Source organism: Sycon ciliatum, chromosome 3 (genome assembly GCF_964019385.1).
Source record: "Sycon ciliatum chromosome 3, ocSycCili1.1, whole genome shotgun sequence".
NCBI classification, from domain to species: domain Eukaryota; kingdom Metazoa; phylum Porifera; class Calcarea; order Leucosolenida; family Sycettidae; genus Sycon; species Sycon ciliatum.
Genome location: NC_088645.1, coordinates 15754862 through 15771726, shown reverse-complemented (window position 1 = coordinate 15771726; position 16865 = coordinate 15754862). Strand labels below are relative to the sequence as shown.

The 16865-nt window shown below is 46.1% G+C and overlaps 1 protein-coding gene across 1 annotated transcript in view; it reads left to right on the top strand.

Moving 5' to 3' along the window:
• The first annotated feature begins 5797 nt into the window (after positions 1–5797).
• LOC135811551 (SEC14-like protein 1) overlaps positions 5798–16865 on the top strand; it is a 44201-nt gene continuing 33133 nt past the window's right edge. Inside the window, exons 1-4 of the mRNA XM_065324781.1 lie at positions 5798–6205; positions 6979–7128; positions 12444–12575; positions 15440–15568. Coding sequence (XP_065180853.1) covers positions 6143–6205; positions 6979–7128; positions 12444–12575; positions 15440–15568 — 474 coding nt within the window. The 5' untranslated portion in view covers positions 5798–6142. The remainder of the gene's footprint in view (positions 6206–6978; positions 7129–12443; positions 12576–15439; positions 15569–16865) is intronic.

Sequence of the window (16865 nt, the reverse complement as noted above, 5' to 3'; positions counted from 1 at the left end):
GTGCCAGAACTTTGCAGCCTAGAGAGCGTGTGTGGGCAGGCGTGTGTTTACCGCCATATTGCCAGGTGTGCCACCATATTTATCAACCATAAGTACAGCTGCAGTGGTGTCTTCAACTTCATTCTCCCAAGCTCATTGACTTCAACAAATTGAAGTCGAAAATAGGCTGTGCATGTATGTACTTGGTCATTGCTATGTTGACCAGGGGACGGACTAACTCACAGGCTGCATACAGAACAAAAGGCCACGGCCAAGTGTCCCATGGTAGTACGGTACGCTTTCCAACGACCAAAGAGAGTTGGAAAGCTTGTGTATTTGTGGGTAACTTACTTGAACATTTGGGGCTCATGTAAAATCGCACTGCACTGATTTTGGGATTTCCCTGCAACTTTTTGCTTCAGCAAAAATGTTGTGCTTGACCGCATTCCTGTACTGTCACTTCGCAGTGGCTTTTCGTTGGTGCAGTTTGTATTTTGGAGTTGTGTGAATTTGTTGGGTCTATCATGATCATGGAAGAGTGTTCTCTCGACGGGAACAGGGCTTCAACTGTAGATTTACAGCAGGAAAGAAAATCGATGCTGGTGGTCAGAGGGAAGACGTGATTGAACGATTTGTTGCTTAGCTGTTGGCAAGTCAAATATTCACCCTGTCGGGCCGTAGCCGTAGGCAGCCTTTGAAGTTATAGTTTGTTTTTTTGCTTCGACCGGTTTTTCCATCTGCTGAGCAGCCAGAGTCCTCGACGTCGACGTCAACTGCTGGCCAAGCATATCGTGTACGGCCTCTTACGGCTGTTCATCCAAATATAGTGTGATCTACAGCGAGGCGGCCAAATTTGTCCATTGACGCTGTTCAGCCAACTACAATTTTACTTCGTTGCTGCCTCTGATCTGGTCAGTCAAATCCAATGTCAACTGCTGCGAGTCAAATTTGGCCATGGCTGCTACTTCTGGTCCATCACATACAGTATCATCTGCGGGGAATCTGTCGAATGATTCGTCCAGTTCTGCCCGTCAGCCAACCATCGTGTCACCTGCTGCAGGTCTGCCAAATTTGAATGTTGCTGTTGGTCAATGGGACGTATGACAGACAGACTAAGACAGTCTGTGACCTATAAGTAATCACTTGCACATTGTTCAGAAGACAGTATATTGCGGGTCACCCATATTTGCCCTTAGCAGCCAGTCAGCCACTAATTTCCTGCTGGCGGTCCACCGTATATGTCGACTACTGTCGGTCGGTCGGTACCCGTATGTCGTGTATTGCCTTCAGTCGCACATGTTGCTGCAACTAGCCAGCGGGTTTTCTCACATCACGGTAATGATGGATATACCGGACAGTGCTGCCCCTGCGTGGGCTCTGCGGCCACATGAACGAGTGGAGAGGTTTTCACAATTATTCTGGGGTCCAGTAAGTAGCTGCAACACCCCGACCGGTCTGCAAGCAACCCCTGCATGAGCAGCAAGAGATTTGGGTGTAGTGCGAGAGCCGCCATCCATCTAAGTCTGGAGGCCGTGAAGAATGATCAAACCATGATGGCAGAGATGCTGCAGTATTGGAGTGGCGCGGAAGTGGATGGATTTGATGTGGCTGCCTCAGTAGCGGTATTGCAGCAGAGGAGGCTAGCCGAGTTTTGGGCAGCGGCTAGGCATCAAGAAAAATCCGGTATCACCCACAGCGGCAATCTGACAAGTGCGATGCGGGATAGCCATTCATGTGCCGAGGGCATGTCAATTCCCTCAGATACCACCTCGGCTGAGTTATCCATCAGGCAAGTGTACTTGATGATAAACAATATCTATTTTTGGCATAAGGTATTCAATTTGCATTGAATGAGTGGTTAGGCCATGCAACAAGCTTCTTACAAGCAGATGAATATGATGTAGGGGTCTGGTGGGTCGTGCAGCTTCTGTGTGAGGGTTATAGTTACTCGTAATTCTCGGTGCTTTGCCCTACGCCAAACCCATGTTGTAACATCACTATGATCCATGGACATGAAAAAACACAACTATTATAAGGTATACGGGTACCTACGGAAGCATAAATAAGGGATGAGGAGCCTGAATGAAACAAACACTGAAAAGTGTGCAGTAGTTGTGTAGGCGATTACCGGATATCTGGTACCCTATTCTTACCCCTTTTCCTTGTCAGTGAAGTGTAAGAGAGCTCCAGTGCGGCTCAGAAGTGTGAAGGGTGTGAATGCCTTTAGGCAATGAGTGAGAGAGATAATGCCAAAGTGGCACAGTTTGGTGGGTGTGAATGCCTTCGGGCAATGAGTGAGAGAGCTAATGCCAAAGTGGCACAGTTTGGTGGGTGTGAATGCCTTCGGGCAATGAGTGAGAGAGCTAATGCCGAAGTGGCACAGGTTGCCGAAGTGGCACAGTTTGCCGAAGTGGCACAGTTTGGTGGGTGCGAATGCCTTCGGGCAATGGGTGAGAGAGCTAATGCCGAAGTGGCACAGTTTGGTGGGTGTGAATGCCTTCGGGCAATGAGTGAGAGAGCTAATGCCGAAGTGGCGCAGGTTGCCGAAGTGGCACAGTTTGGTGGGTGTGAATGCCTTCGGGCAAGGAGTGAGAGAGCTAATGCCGAAGTGGCACAGTTTGGTGGGTGTGAATGCCTTCGGGCAATGAGTGAGAGAGCTAATGCCGAAGTGGCACAGGTTGCCGAAGTGGCACAGTTTGGTGGGTGCGAATGCCTTCGGGGAATGAGTGAGAGAGCTAATGCCGAAGTGGCACAGTTTGGTGGGTGTGAATGCCTTCGGGCAATGAGTGAGAGAGCTAATGCCGAAGTGGCACAGGTTGCCGAAGTGGCACAGTTTGGTGGGTGTGAATGCCTTCGGGCAAGGAGTGAGAGAGCTAATGCCGAAGTGGCACAGTTTGGTGGGTGTGAATGCCTTCGGGCAATGAGTGAGAGAGCTAATGCCGAAGTGGCACAGGTTGCCGAAGTGGCACAGTTTGGTGGGTGCGAATGCCTTCGAGCAATGAGTGAGAGAGCTAATGCCGAAGTGGCACAGTTTGGTGGGTGTGAATGCCTTCGGGCAATGAGTGAGAGAGCTAATGCCGAAGTGGCACAGTTTGGTGGGTGTGAATGCCTTCGGGCAATGAGTGAGAGAGCTAATGCCGAAGTGGCACAGTTCGGTGGGTGCGAATGCCTTCGGGCAATGAGTGAGAGCGAGAGAGAGAGAGAGAGAGAGAGAGAGAGAGAGAGCGCGCACGAGAGAGAGAGAGCGCACGAGAGAGAGAGAGAGAGATTGCAGAAGCAGCACAGTTTGACAGATGTGAATGACTGCAGGCAATGAATGAGAGAGAATCATGCCTAAAAGACACTGTCGGCATGGCACTGCATTTTCGGAAACTTGGGCTAGAGAACGCCCAGATAAACAATCATTACTTTTGTAGGCAGTCTCAGAGAGTTGAGAAAGTATAACTATACCGTAAAGTACCGTTGATCCGCCCCCTCTCTAATTCCCGCCCCCTGTCGATTTTCTCCTTGTGAAGCGACTTCGGCGTATACAACGAAATACGATGTTGAACCGACGCATACACTTCTGTACACAATACTTGCCAATCCAGGATCAAAATGTGCACAATCCAGCACATTGAGACAGATCCTCTACGTTGTTGTACATCGTACTGCACTTGACAGCCTTGATCTAATTCCCGCCCCCTGCCGAAAACCCAGCTGGGAAGCGACATGGCGTGGGGGCGGATCAACGGTACTTTACGGTACTAGTATATAAATGAGGTGGGGATAGTATTGGACTGGAGTGACAATGTGAATTTGCACTGTGAGAAAACTCCTGCGTGGCATGAAAGGGGGATGGTATGATCTTACCATAGTCGCCTGTGCTGAGCTCATACAAGATGGGTGAGAAATACAGTACCTCCTTTGGCCTGCAGTTGTGTGTGGTGTTTGTGCTTCGCTTCTGTAACTTGTGTGTTTTCACAGGTGGAGGCTTGGGGCACGGAGGTGCCATATCTCGTCTTAACCTTGCACTTAGTTGTGTGGTTATCGCAGTGGTCTGAAGGGCACGAAGAATGGCTGGGTTCAGGGGGCCATTTGATACCTACCGAGTCAATGCCCTGACCATACAGTAGGGGCTTTGGCCTACATAAAGACGTTCTTGGTACAATCACATCAGCAGCTGGGCCAGCCATTGTATGGCGAGACACATACTTGCCATTTACCATGGCCTTTACGTCTCTGTGACTCTATGACGTATACCTGGGCTGAGAGCTGTTTCTATAGATGCTGCGCGAATGAAGTTAACGAGAGTGGTGTTCAGGAACATGGATAGTGCAGTCTGCCTTGCTGGCCGAATCCATCGCTCATATTGCCAAACATTTGGAATCTAGGCAAGCGCTATGCCGCCGAACCGGAGAACACAGCTTGACAGGTAACACGGAGTATGTTGCACCCAGGCTATCCTTTTCTGTCGCCATTGCCGAGCCACCGTGCTCACAGCAGAGACTTCTGTGTGTGTTATTGTCGTGAAAGTGGACCACAAAGACGGTACGCTTTCCAACGGCCAAAGAGAGTTGGAAAGCTTGTGTCTTTGTGGGTAACTTGAACATTTGGGGCTCATGTAAAATCACTGATTTTGGGATTTCCCTGCAACTTTTTGTTTCAGCAAAAATGTTGTGCTTGACTGCATTCCTGTCACTTCGCAGTGGCTTTTCGTTGGTGCAGTTTGTATCCCACCCTCCCACCCTTGACTTCTGGGTGTGTGTTTATCGATATAATCTTATCGGCTTTCTTATTGGCCATGTGGCTGTGGCAGTTACGACTGCTTTTCTTTTTTAGTTTAAAAACGTAGGGGTGGTGTGTGCGTCGCTGGCCTTTGTATGGTTACGTACAGCTTCAGATTGTATAGCTAGTGCCAGGGGAGTTCAATTGAATCTGCATGGGAAGAATACTACTGTATTGTGATTGAACTGAAGCTGGATGATGACCGTGTGGTGAGTGTGTGGGTTTTTTCAAGATACCGTCTTGGGGCAGGGATGTAGGTCCTTTAGCTTGGACGGGTGTTGTTACATTCATTGTAACATCTTGTCGTTTCTGTGTGCTTTGCTGTGCGACTAGCAGCAGTATCTTGTGCTTATTTTTCTTATCTCTATGCATCCAATTATGGAGAAAAAAAATCAGGAAGAGGATAATAATTATAATATCAATAAATAAAGGCATTGCCGAGCCACCGTGCTCACAGCAGAGACTTCTGTGTGTGTTATTGTCGTGAAAGTGGACCACAAAGACCGGTACTGTAGTGTACTACTACCAAGAGTATACCCCCATGTTCATGTACTCTTGCTACAGTACTACTGAGTACTGTACGTCTGTAGTACTACTACTAGCACTACAGTACCAAGAGACAAGACTCAAGGCAAGAGTAGATAAAACGAGTGTGTCAAACATCACGTGACCCCTGTACGACAAAATATTAATGTCCGGAGCTACAAATAAAATTTAATAATACATGTAGCTGCATATTTTTTTTGGGGGGGGGCTTTGTGGATCTACCGTTTGGCTTTTGGCCCGGTGCAGTTTGGTAGTTTGGCCGTTTGGGTGAGTTTGGGTCATGAGGTCACGTGGTCTGAAGTACCTGGTCGACCCACGTCCACCATGCATGGTCCACCTGCACCGGCCCAGGCCAGGTATACAGTGCTAGCAGTAGCATCAAGAGTAGATAAACAGTTTATCTACTCTTGGTAGCATGCTCAAGCTACGTTTTTGTAGATCAGGTCACGTGCTAGCTAGCTGTCCGATAAAAAGAACAAGAATGAATGAAACACAAACAGGAAAATAAACGAGAACGTTACTTGCAGACTACTTGTACTTCCAGCAAGATTCCCCGACTGGCCGAAGTCAAGAGTTATGTGCTCTTTGTTATGGTCCTGGTACCTGGGCACGCAACGGTAGCAGACGTGCATTCGTGGTTTGGGGACTTTGCAATTCTCGTGCATGGTAAATTATTTTCCTTGGTTCCTGTGGCGAAAGTGCCACAACTGTCATTTTCAGTTCAGAAAGTGCCATTTCATTATGACTGATTGTTTCCCTTTGAGTGAGCACTCATTTCATTTTTGTAAAAGCCAATCCTTGATCTTGTTGACCCATCGATTATCAAAGATTGGAGGTGTAGAGAGACAACATGGTTCAACACTATGTGTCCCCCGTCTACGTCTACAAGTACCCCTTCGAGATGGTCATGGCGGTAAGAACATTTTGATTTTAGTTTTTCATTTGTTCAACACTTGCGTCTATCATTCGTGACTTCTTCTCGCTACCAGTATGAATATGTCTTGTATTTAAAGAGTCTGAAACTGTCGTTGTTTCTTGCAGGAAGTTTTATGGGCGTTGTATATTCTCATGTGCATCAACATTAAATTTTGTAGTTCAAATTTGACGAAATCATTCATTCCTATAGAGACTGAATAGCACTTTCTCCGATATGCTCCTATGTACGTTACATTGTAGTTCACTTGCCTAATATAAGGATAAACAGAGCGCTCAACCTAACACAACATGATACAGCCATGTCATGTGTAGCACGTGTGACCATTCATGTGTGAACTCCTTAATCATTCTATATGTGTGCGCGCGCGTGTGTGTGTGTGTGTGTGTGCGCGCGTGTGTGTGCGCGTGTGTGTGTGCGCGCGTATGTACGTATGTGTGCGCACGTGTGTGTGTGCGCACGTGTGTGTGTGCGCACGTGTGTGTGCGCACGTGTGTGTGTGTGCGCACGTGTGTGTGTGTGTGTGTGTGCGCACGTGTGTGTGTGTGTGCGCACGTGTGTGTGTGTGTGTGTGTGTCTGCGCGCATGAGTGTGTGTGTGTATGTATGTGTATGTATGTGTGTGTGTGTGTTGGTATGTGTGTATGTGTGTGTTTGTATGTATGTATGTGTGTGTGTGTGTTTGTGTGTGTGTGTGTGTGTGTGTGTGTGTGTGTGTGTGTGTGTGTGTGTGTGTGCATCAATGGTGAACAGGCATACATTCGCCGATTCCCTCGCACTGAGCACATCCCGATCTTGGCCGATACTGAAATAGTAGAAGAAGAAACAAGTGAGGACGGCATGGAGATACGAACAAAACGTCGTTGCAAGCTGGTAGTGGAGGCACCATATCTCATCAAGCGGGTACTGTTCTCGTATGCAAAATACATTATTGTATTGCTTGGTTGTACTCCAGCCGGTTGCAGGGGCTTACGGATGGACGGCTGTTAAGCAGTCTGGAATATAGAAAAGCCTTACCGTATATTCTCTATTATGAGCACAGGTCTCCATTACTAGCACAATGTCTAATACTAGCACACTGTGAGCACCTTTCGAAACATTATAAGTACAGTCTCTATTATTAGCACGGTCTTGGTGGAAATCAATGCTGCATGCATGATATCTAGCATGTATTTCTTCTTGCTCTGTATGGATTGTATTGGTTGAAAAAATATAAGCGCGGTCTCCGCTATAAGTGCAGTCTGCGATATAAGCTGTTAAGCAGAGGGGAGGGGGTAGAGGGTGTTAAGCAGAGGGGAGGGGGTAGAGGGTGTTAAGCAGAGGGGGGGGGGGGGGGGTAGAGGGTGTTAAGCAGAGGGGAGGGGGTAGAGGGTGTTAAGCAGAGGGGGGGGGGGGGGGGTAGAGGGTGTTAAGCAGAGGGGGGGGGGGGGGGGTAGAGGGTGTTTAAAACATCTAAGTACGGCGCTTCTAATAGAGAATATACGGTATGTTGGGTATCACCATGTCTACATGCACGTTAGAATGTAATATTAAGTTGAATTATTAACCCTTTCCATGCCAGCATGTTTTCCTGTGTTGGCCGTGCACTTGTTGACGCTGAGCTCACCTGTTCAAAGCTACACACTCCGCTCAGAATGAAATTTATTCCTATTTTTACTGTACCTGGATGGATTTTCATGATCCATGGCTTGTTGGAAAGATCTGGACCACGGGAAGGCATTTCAGAAACTCACCAGGGCCACTTCCATCTCCTCCCCAACTCCCCCTACCATGCCTAAAAATAACAAAACAACTGCCTCTCGTGTTTTCTTTCGTCTTCTTGCTCACAGTCAACGGATTTTCACGATTCAAACTGCTTTGGAAAGCTGAGATTCAAGCGCCTTTGTTGAAGCTCACTGTGCACGCGCTGTCTCTAGGGGAAATCCTCTAGCCAGCACGAAGTCGCGATCAAGAAAATTGAATCGATCGCCAAAAAGTGAAACTTGCGCATTCTGGCCGTTTAATTTGTCGCCACTCAGCCATACCTTGTCGTATCGTGAAGAACTTTATATCCCTGGAAAGCTGAGCTCAAGACCTTTCCAGCAGTGTCTCAACTTTAGAAATCCGGGATAATTGAACGGAGTTCTGACAGTTTGTACACTCATCTATAGCCCGCGATTCACATGTACTGTACAGTGTACATTGTACAGTGCACAGTGTACAGTGTAGGCAGAACGCATAAACGCGTCCATTTCCAATCTGCTCATACTAAAAAACACGTAAACCCGTCCATGGCAGCATGGAAAGGGTTAATATTACGGAAAGGGTTAATATTACAGGTGCAATCCTGAGAATTCGAATATGCTTTAATTAGAACATACTGCTTAATTAGAAGTTTCTTCCGGGACCGATTTCTATCAATACGATTTCCGCATACCGTACTAGCGCACATCTAAGCACATGCGCTTATAAGTGAATTTTTGCTATGAATCCAATTTTCGAAAATGAAATATTTTCACCTAAACGCGCATGCGCGATCAGAGTTCGCTTGCCAGAGTCTTTGTGTGTTGACTAGGTCAGAGTTGGCTTTCCAGAGTCTTTGTGTGTTGACTAGGTCAGAGTTGGCTTGCCAGAGTCTTTGTGTTGACTAGGTCAGAGTTGGCTTGCCAGAGTCTTTGTGTGTTGACTAGGTCAGAGTTGGCTTTCCAGAGTCTTTGTGTGTTGACTAGGTCAGAGTTGGCTTGCCAGAGTCTTTGTGTTGAATAGATCAGAGTTGGCTTGCCAGAGTCTTTGTGTTGACTAGATCAGAGTTGGCTTGCCAGAGTCTTTGTGTTGACTAGATCAGAGTTGGCTTGCCAGAGTCTTTGTGTTGACTAGGTCAGAGTTGGCTTGCCAGAGTCTTTGTGTGTTGACTAGGTCAGAGTTGGCTTGCCAGAGTCTTTGTGTGTTGACTAGGTCAGAGTTGGCTTGCCAGAGTCTTTGTGTGTTGACTAGGTCAGAGTTGGCTTGCCAGAGTCTTTGTGTGTTGACTAGGTCAGAGTTGGCTTGCCAGAGTCTTTGTGTGTTGACTAGGTCAGAGTTGGCTTTCCAGAGTCTTTGTGTGTTGACTAGGTCAGAGTTGGCTTGCCAGAGTCTTTGTGTTGACTAGATCAGAGTTGGCTTGCCAGAGTCTTTGTGTTGACTAGATCAGAGTTGGCTTGCCAGAGTCTTTGTGTGTTGACTAGATCAGAGTTGGCTTGCCAGAGTCTTTGTGTGTTTGACTAGGTCAGAGTTGGCTTGCCAGAGTCTTTGTGTGTTGACTAGGTCAGAGTTGGCTTGCCAGAGTCTTTGTGTGTTGACTAGGTCAGAGTTGGCTTGCCAGAGTCTTTGTGTTGACTAGATCAGAGTTGGCTTGCCAGAGTCTTTGTGTTGACTAGATCAGAGTTGGCTTGCCAGAGTCTTTGTGTGTTGACTAGATCAGAGTTGGCTTGCCAGAGTCTTTGTGTGTTTGACTAGGTCAGAGTTGGCTTGCCAGAGTCTTTGTGTGTTGACTAGGTCAGAGTTGGCTTTCCAGAGTCTTTGTGTGTTGACTAGGTCAGAGTTGGCTTGCCAGAGTCTTTGTGTGTTTGACTAGATCAGAGTTGGCTTGCCAGAGTCTTTGTGTTGACTAGATCAGAGTTGGCTTGCCAGAGTCTTTGTGTGTTGACTAGATCAGAGTTGGCTTGCCAGAGTCTTTGTGTTGACTAGGTCAGAGTTGGCTTGCCAGAGTCTTTGTGTTGACTAGGTCAGAGTTGGCTTGCCAGAGTCTTTGTGTTGACTAGGTCAGAGTTGGCTTGCCAGAGTCTTTGTGTGTTGACTAGGTGTTGTACTTGTAGTGTCTATTTCATGGTTCCTGTATGCTCTTTGCAGACTTTTATCCGTGATTGTGTCAAAGTGAGAATTTCGGTAGTGCTTCGCCTATAAGAGCATGCGTTTATAAGTGAGAGTGCGCTTATGTCCGAATACAGGCACATGCGCTTATATCCGAATACAGGCACATGCGCTTATATGCGAATACAGGCACATGCTTATATGCGAATACAGGCACATGCTTATATGCGAATACAGGCACATGCGCCTATATGTGTGTTACTACGGTAACAATTTCTGATAATTCGAATCTCAAACTGGGTATGTGCGGTTATTTAGAAGTCCCACTTGCATAGAAAATGTGCTGTTGATGCTACTGCTGTGTTTGTGTGTGTGTGTGTGTGCACGCGTGTGTTTTTGTGTGTGTGTGGAGGGGGGGGGGGGGTACTGTGGTGTGGTGACCCCCTATGTGGAGTCATATTCAAGAACGTCTATACCGTTGGTCAGTGTCGTGCAATGTTATCGCATGAGCTGACTGTAAAGTAACTGGTGGTGTTAGTGGACATTATAATAACTCGTATCCATATGTCCTTTTCCTTTCTGCATTTATTATTTTATAGAAGAACAAAAATGACCAATGAACTACAAGTTCGGCTATAATGTCCACTAACACCACCAGTGAGGTAGTTAACAATCAGCTCAAGCAATAACATTGCACGACACTGACCCACGGTGCTGACGTTCTACAACTAACTGGCTAACAGCTCTAGCACACCTTGGATGCGCACTCCAACAGCCTTCCAACTTGGAAGGTTCTACCCCTTCCAAGCGTCACCGCGCGCGTACCTTTTCGAATCGTTGACAAGAAAAAAAAGCTCCGAGGCAAGTCAATCGAAGGCTGTTCTGGCGAGAATTCTCTCGCCAGTATGGCAGATCAGAGGTTATCAGCTTCCCGCTAACCTTGCATTCCACGTTTCCAGGCGACGGTACGAAGAAGGTCCGTGCGATAACATTTTCTATTTCTCCAAGCCGTATGGTAGGGCCTGCTCACCAAGCGAGCAAAGATTCCAGGTGTCAAGGACTCTGAGATTTTCCAGGATCGTGATGGAGCGGAATTCCTCTCGCCTCATGTCAAAGTGCAGAAGGAGCTATCCATGAAATCTGTTACTGGGCGCTTTCGATTACATGTTTACACAATTCTGGAACTGTTTATTTTATATTCTGGAATGGCCAGAATGAGCGTATTCCGGCCTTGTAAACGAACGACTGGAATTCACAACGCATTTTATTCATGTCATGTCACAAACGAAATTGATGAATCGCAAAAAGAGATCACGTACACCCTCGCGATCGATCGCGCGCACGTGGACCTAGCATCGCGCACACGCCGGCCAGGGAGGCTCTTGCGCGCTTGAGTCATGACCAAACCGGTAACACACCGACAGTGCAATTCTGGCGCCAGAATTAGAGAAATTCCGCCTTCTCTTCAGAATTGATGGATTCGACGGAATTGGATAAAATCAATTCTAACGACGGAATTTGTCACTTTTTGTGTAATCGAACTGTGCATCAACAATAACTAATTCTAGAATTGACCGAAATGCGTGTAATCGAAAGCGCCCACTGTACCGCTCCAGCCCAGTCTGCGAGCTGTCCTCTAGGCTATAGCGACTTGTTGTCGTTTTGGATATTAAATAAGTGACAGTTTAGAAGTGCTATTCTGCGTGCAACTTGGCTCAGTACACAAAGAATGGAGTTTTGTTTTTCCTCTGCTTTTTTTTTCTGCCTGCCCGCGTGCCTTTTCCAGAAAATATCTGACACGAAACATAGAAGTGCCTTTTGCAGAAAATATCCGACACGAAACATAGAATTAACTTGGTGTGGCCTTATGCTTGTTCGCGTTGACATCACCAAACAAGCTTGGCTAGTCTTCACATACGCCAAATGAACAAAAGAAATGAGGAACGAGCGAGGCCAATGAGGTGAACACACACGTGCAACTGCAGAATAGGCAAAAGGAAGAATAATAAGACAGTCTTAAAAACACACGAAATGTCAACTATTTACTTCAACAAGTAAACTGGAAACAGATGAATACAGCAATCGTAGCAGCTGACGGTACAGAGTGGCAAAGCGACATAGCACTAGTATACATGATAGTACAATTCTACTTATAAACTACAGCCGAGAACCACGTAGTCGAAAACTAAACAACACGGGTAAACCATTTTCACATGCACAGACAGTATGTACATAGTTCATGTTATTGTATGTCAAACCTGCCCCCCCCCCCCCAGCACAATCCTGGATACGCCACTGACACACATGACTAGTGTTCGGCACTGATCAAGTAAAGTGTTTGTGCATGGTGTGCCGTGCATGTGTGTGCCTGTGTGCTGTATGTGCTACAGATTGCTGGAGTTGATTTTTGCTACTTTTTCCAGGAGAATGTGCTGAATTGGAAAGATCGTACTCTTCATATCTGTGCATACAATGAGACATTTTCTTCCCGGGTGCAAGTGAAAGAGACCTGCCTCTATACGGTAAGTGGAAAACTAGATTGTGGTGTCTTTGTTACCTTCCATAGTGCAGCTGCTAATACTGTTAGGCTTGTTATTTTCGGTGTAACCCTTTGTCGGTGTTTTCTGTAGAGAAACCAGGCACCTTAATTTAAATCACACCTAAAAGGCACTTGAGTATGCACTGTACGTGAAGGGAAAGCTTGTCACCTAATTCTACATTACACCTGCAACCTGTCAGGTGCTTGACACCGACATTTTAATGCACCTAAAGTTACATGTTTTGCAGTAGGTTGTGGCTTTTCGCGTCATTGACGGCTTGGGTGGATCTGATCAAACCCGTACTTTGCAGGCTGCATATCTGTCCGTTGGTCCTTGAGGTGGTGGTCTGGTAGTGCTGGTTGTGGTGGTGGTGGTGGTGGTGGTGGTGGTGGTGGTGGTTGTTGTTATAGTGGTGATGCTGGTGCTGCTGCAGGTGCTGGTGCTGGTGGTGGTTGTAGTGGTGGTGCTGGTTGTAGTGCTGGTGGTTGTGGTGCTGGTGCTGGGGCTGGTGCTGGGGCTGGTGCTGGTGGTCGTACAGATGCAGGAAAATTAGTCTGACTGACTCTCGTGTGAGCCATGAAATTTGCTTATTTCTTGCTACGTTGCTGTGCAGTGTCACCATGTGGTTAGTAGAGAAATGATGCAAGGGTTGGAAGCAAGCAGTACTACTGTATATATAGGCGCATGCGCCTGTATTCGGATACAAGCGCACTCTCACTTATAAGCGCATGCACTACCAAAATTATCACTTTGTCACAATCACGTATAAAAGCATACAGGAACCATGAAACTGACACTACAAGACCTAGTCAAACACGAAGACTCTGGCAAACGAAGTCTGAGCGCGCATGCGCGTTTAGGTGAAATATTTCATTTTCAAAAATTGGATTCGTAGCAAAAATTCACTGATAAGCGCATGTGCTTATATGTTCGTTATTACGGTACATAAAATTCGTTATAACGACCCTTGTTCCAAGATAATTTTGTCCAAACAGGACCAAGGTGAAACACACACCTGAAAAAGCAATATTAAAGATGCAGTATATTCTATCTGTGTATCCGTAGATATGTACGATCTTTTTGGATCTCAGGAACAGCCGTAGAGATTTTCAATTATCCAATAACGAGTTGAAGTGGCAGTAAATTATGTTGTATTGAGGCAATTTGAGGGTACCCCATAATAATTATAAGTACGAATATGTGCTTCTTATATCTTTAGTTGCCAGTCCTGTTACAAGATAAGTCTCGTTAGGCGAGACCAAAATAAAATCAAGACTCCCGGGCGGGACCCATGTGAAATTGGTGCGGGGGGGGGGGGGGGGGCGAATTTTTTATTTTTTATTTTTTTCCTTTGTGTATGCATGGATGCTGAACTTTTTTTTAATAGTATTTCCATTATTTTTTAATTTCTTTTACAGACAACAGGTACGTGGTTTACTAGTAGACCCAGGTGCTCGAAGTCCGGACATGGTATCCTAAGTACGTCTACCCATAACTTCATGTTCTGTTATTGTATTCGACTCAAATATTTTATCGAGGGGACACTGGTATGTTCTCCTGGCATACCAGCTTTCAGGGATCTACGATAAGCAGAAGTCCCATACCACGCGTGTGGGTTTTCGAGTGTCCATCCGAAATACAAATTGGGTTACATTTCATGCAAAAATCAACTTTGCCAAGACCTATTTCGAACGGACACCGCGTCAAACAGACCTTCACTCAATCATCAAGAGCCAGCTTAGAGCTGAGAATGGCCAGAGGAGAAGAATTTACAGAGAATCACCAATCCTTGCAGAAAGGTTGACACTCCTGGCATCTCCACCACTGTTTTCCCTGCGGTTTTCACAGCGCAGCTGCTTCTTCTCTGAGCCGACTAAAAACAGCTTGAATTTCGGCAACAAACTACGCTTTTGCAAGAAATACTGGTGGAGGCACATGCCAAACACATCGCTTCGGTACTTTCGTCGTAACCGGGGGATAGCAAGTTAGCAATTAGCAGAAATATGTGTGTATTTCGAGTCACCTCTGAGCCAGTACGGACTTAGAGCACCCTCTGCGACACCTAAATTTGATATGAAAAATCAGCGAACTCCAGAGAAACAGATCGGATCGAAAGATGGCCTGGTTCAATCGAGCCCGGCCTCGAAACAAACTTGGACAAGATACCTTCCATCCACAAGCAGGATTCTGGCAAGTGATCATTGCTAGTGTGAGTTTCAGCTCGGCAAACACACACTGTAAAAGTGTCCAGACTTCGAGCACCTGGGTCTACCCTACAATTTGTTTTGTATTTCAGCCAACGACAGCCCTGAGTCATTCACCAGGGAGTCGTACAAGCCCGGGTTTGTGTGACACCATGTCACAGATCTATTGGCACGATCAGTAGTACTGTACATAATATGAACTGTTAACAAAAATGCCTTCGGCTCGATTTTGGTGCGGGAGGGCCCGGGAATCTCTTTTTTTTGTCTCACCTTATAAGTCTCGCCTTTTTCGATGGCCCAGAGATAATCTGCTAACGAGGGAGGGCCTGTATACTGGTTGAGCTGAGGATGCCATAATTAGTCAATTGGAGCGTCTGATTGATGGCAAGTGTCCTATAAATATATATGGCTGCATCAATATTGGCAAAAGTGCGCTCAGCCCAGTTATGTGTACGGCAGAGACAGCAAAGCAAGCTGCAGTTGTGGATTGTGCAGCCCTGTGTACAGTACATTCCTATAGTTCGGTAATAATTATATTGCCTGATGTCAGATCGTAACTTAACGTGAAACTCGGAGTCCCAATACAGCTTTCCCCTTCTCCCTATCTCTCGTCTTATCTCTTAATTTATCATTCTTGTGCAGGTTCATAGTGAGAATGAGAATTGGACGTGTTATGACCAGGAAGCTACGATCGAGTTCATTAACTTTTTTGGATTTGAAAACCAGTGTGAAAAGCTTGGCCTGGAAAAATACACACAACAAATCCGCAGTGTAAGTCTGGTTATTTTGGTTAATGCTTTACGATGGTTCTTAATCAAGTCATCTCCTCCCATGCTGCTAATAGACACCCTTAGCAAAAAACGTTATGTTGTAACGGTATATTACCGTAAGGGGGAAATACCGTGATTTGGGTTCGACCTTTAGCAAGATGCACACTATTTTTGGTACGCTTTTGCGACGAGAATAGCTTTTGTTTCGCGCGGTATAACCATTTATGTCACCATATACGCGATACAAGGTGACATGTGTACAGACTATGCAATATTTGACCAAAAACGTACCGTTTGTCACAACGATAAATCAGCCCCCATAATGTTTTTACACTGCAGCTTCAACGCTATTTGGGTGATCAAGGTACGAGTACCGTAAAAAAATAGCGTTACCGTTGTTTGCTCATCCGTAAATACCAATATTTATTTAGAAACGAAAACTAGTCGTTTCTCTTCACCCCCCCCCCCCCCCCCCTAAGGGTGTCTAGTGCGCATATATGCTCTTATTGCTGTTCCCTTTGTCTACACTTCATGTAAGGTTTAAGCAACGGTGTTCTAGTATTGCCAGTTTCCTCACTCTGACTTACCCGCTCCTACTTCAGTACTTGAAATGAGAGGGCTTGAAAGCCCAGGAGCCTTCGCTATGCTTTGTTTTTACCTAGATCAACATGTATGTTATTCAAACTGATAGAACCGTCCTTGCAATACAAAAACAAGTGCACGATAATCGTTTTGCAAAGACGTTTCTATCAGTTTGAATAACACACATGATGACCTAGGTAAAAACAAAGCATAGCGAGGGCTCCTGGGCTTTCAAGCCCTCTTGTTCCTAAATTTTAAGCTAAAAAAGAAACTGGAGCTCATAAGGACACGTTGATACATAACCAGCGAAGCATGCCTTTTTCTTGACAGGATGTCACCAGAGCACAACCCCAGGTGCACAACACCAAAGTGTGAAAATGAGAAACAGAGCCTTCCTAACAATCATTCTGGTGAGTTCCTTGGAGCAGAGAGATTACGAAAATGCCTGGCAAGAAAGAAAGAGTGAAGGATGTAGCTGCTCGTGTGCTGAAAAGCGAATCACCGCCAACAACACCAGTTGCTGTGCGAACCGGACGAAAAGACGTAAAGACTCCCCAATCGAATGGACGTCGCTCTTCATGCCGCAGAACTCACGGCAGGTGGACTGCTGCCAAAGAAGCTGTTCCTATGTCACATTAAACAGGTGTAACTTATTCGGGGAAATGCAGTATGCGACAGATAATGCGATGGTTTCACAAAGATGCGATATACACAAC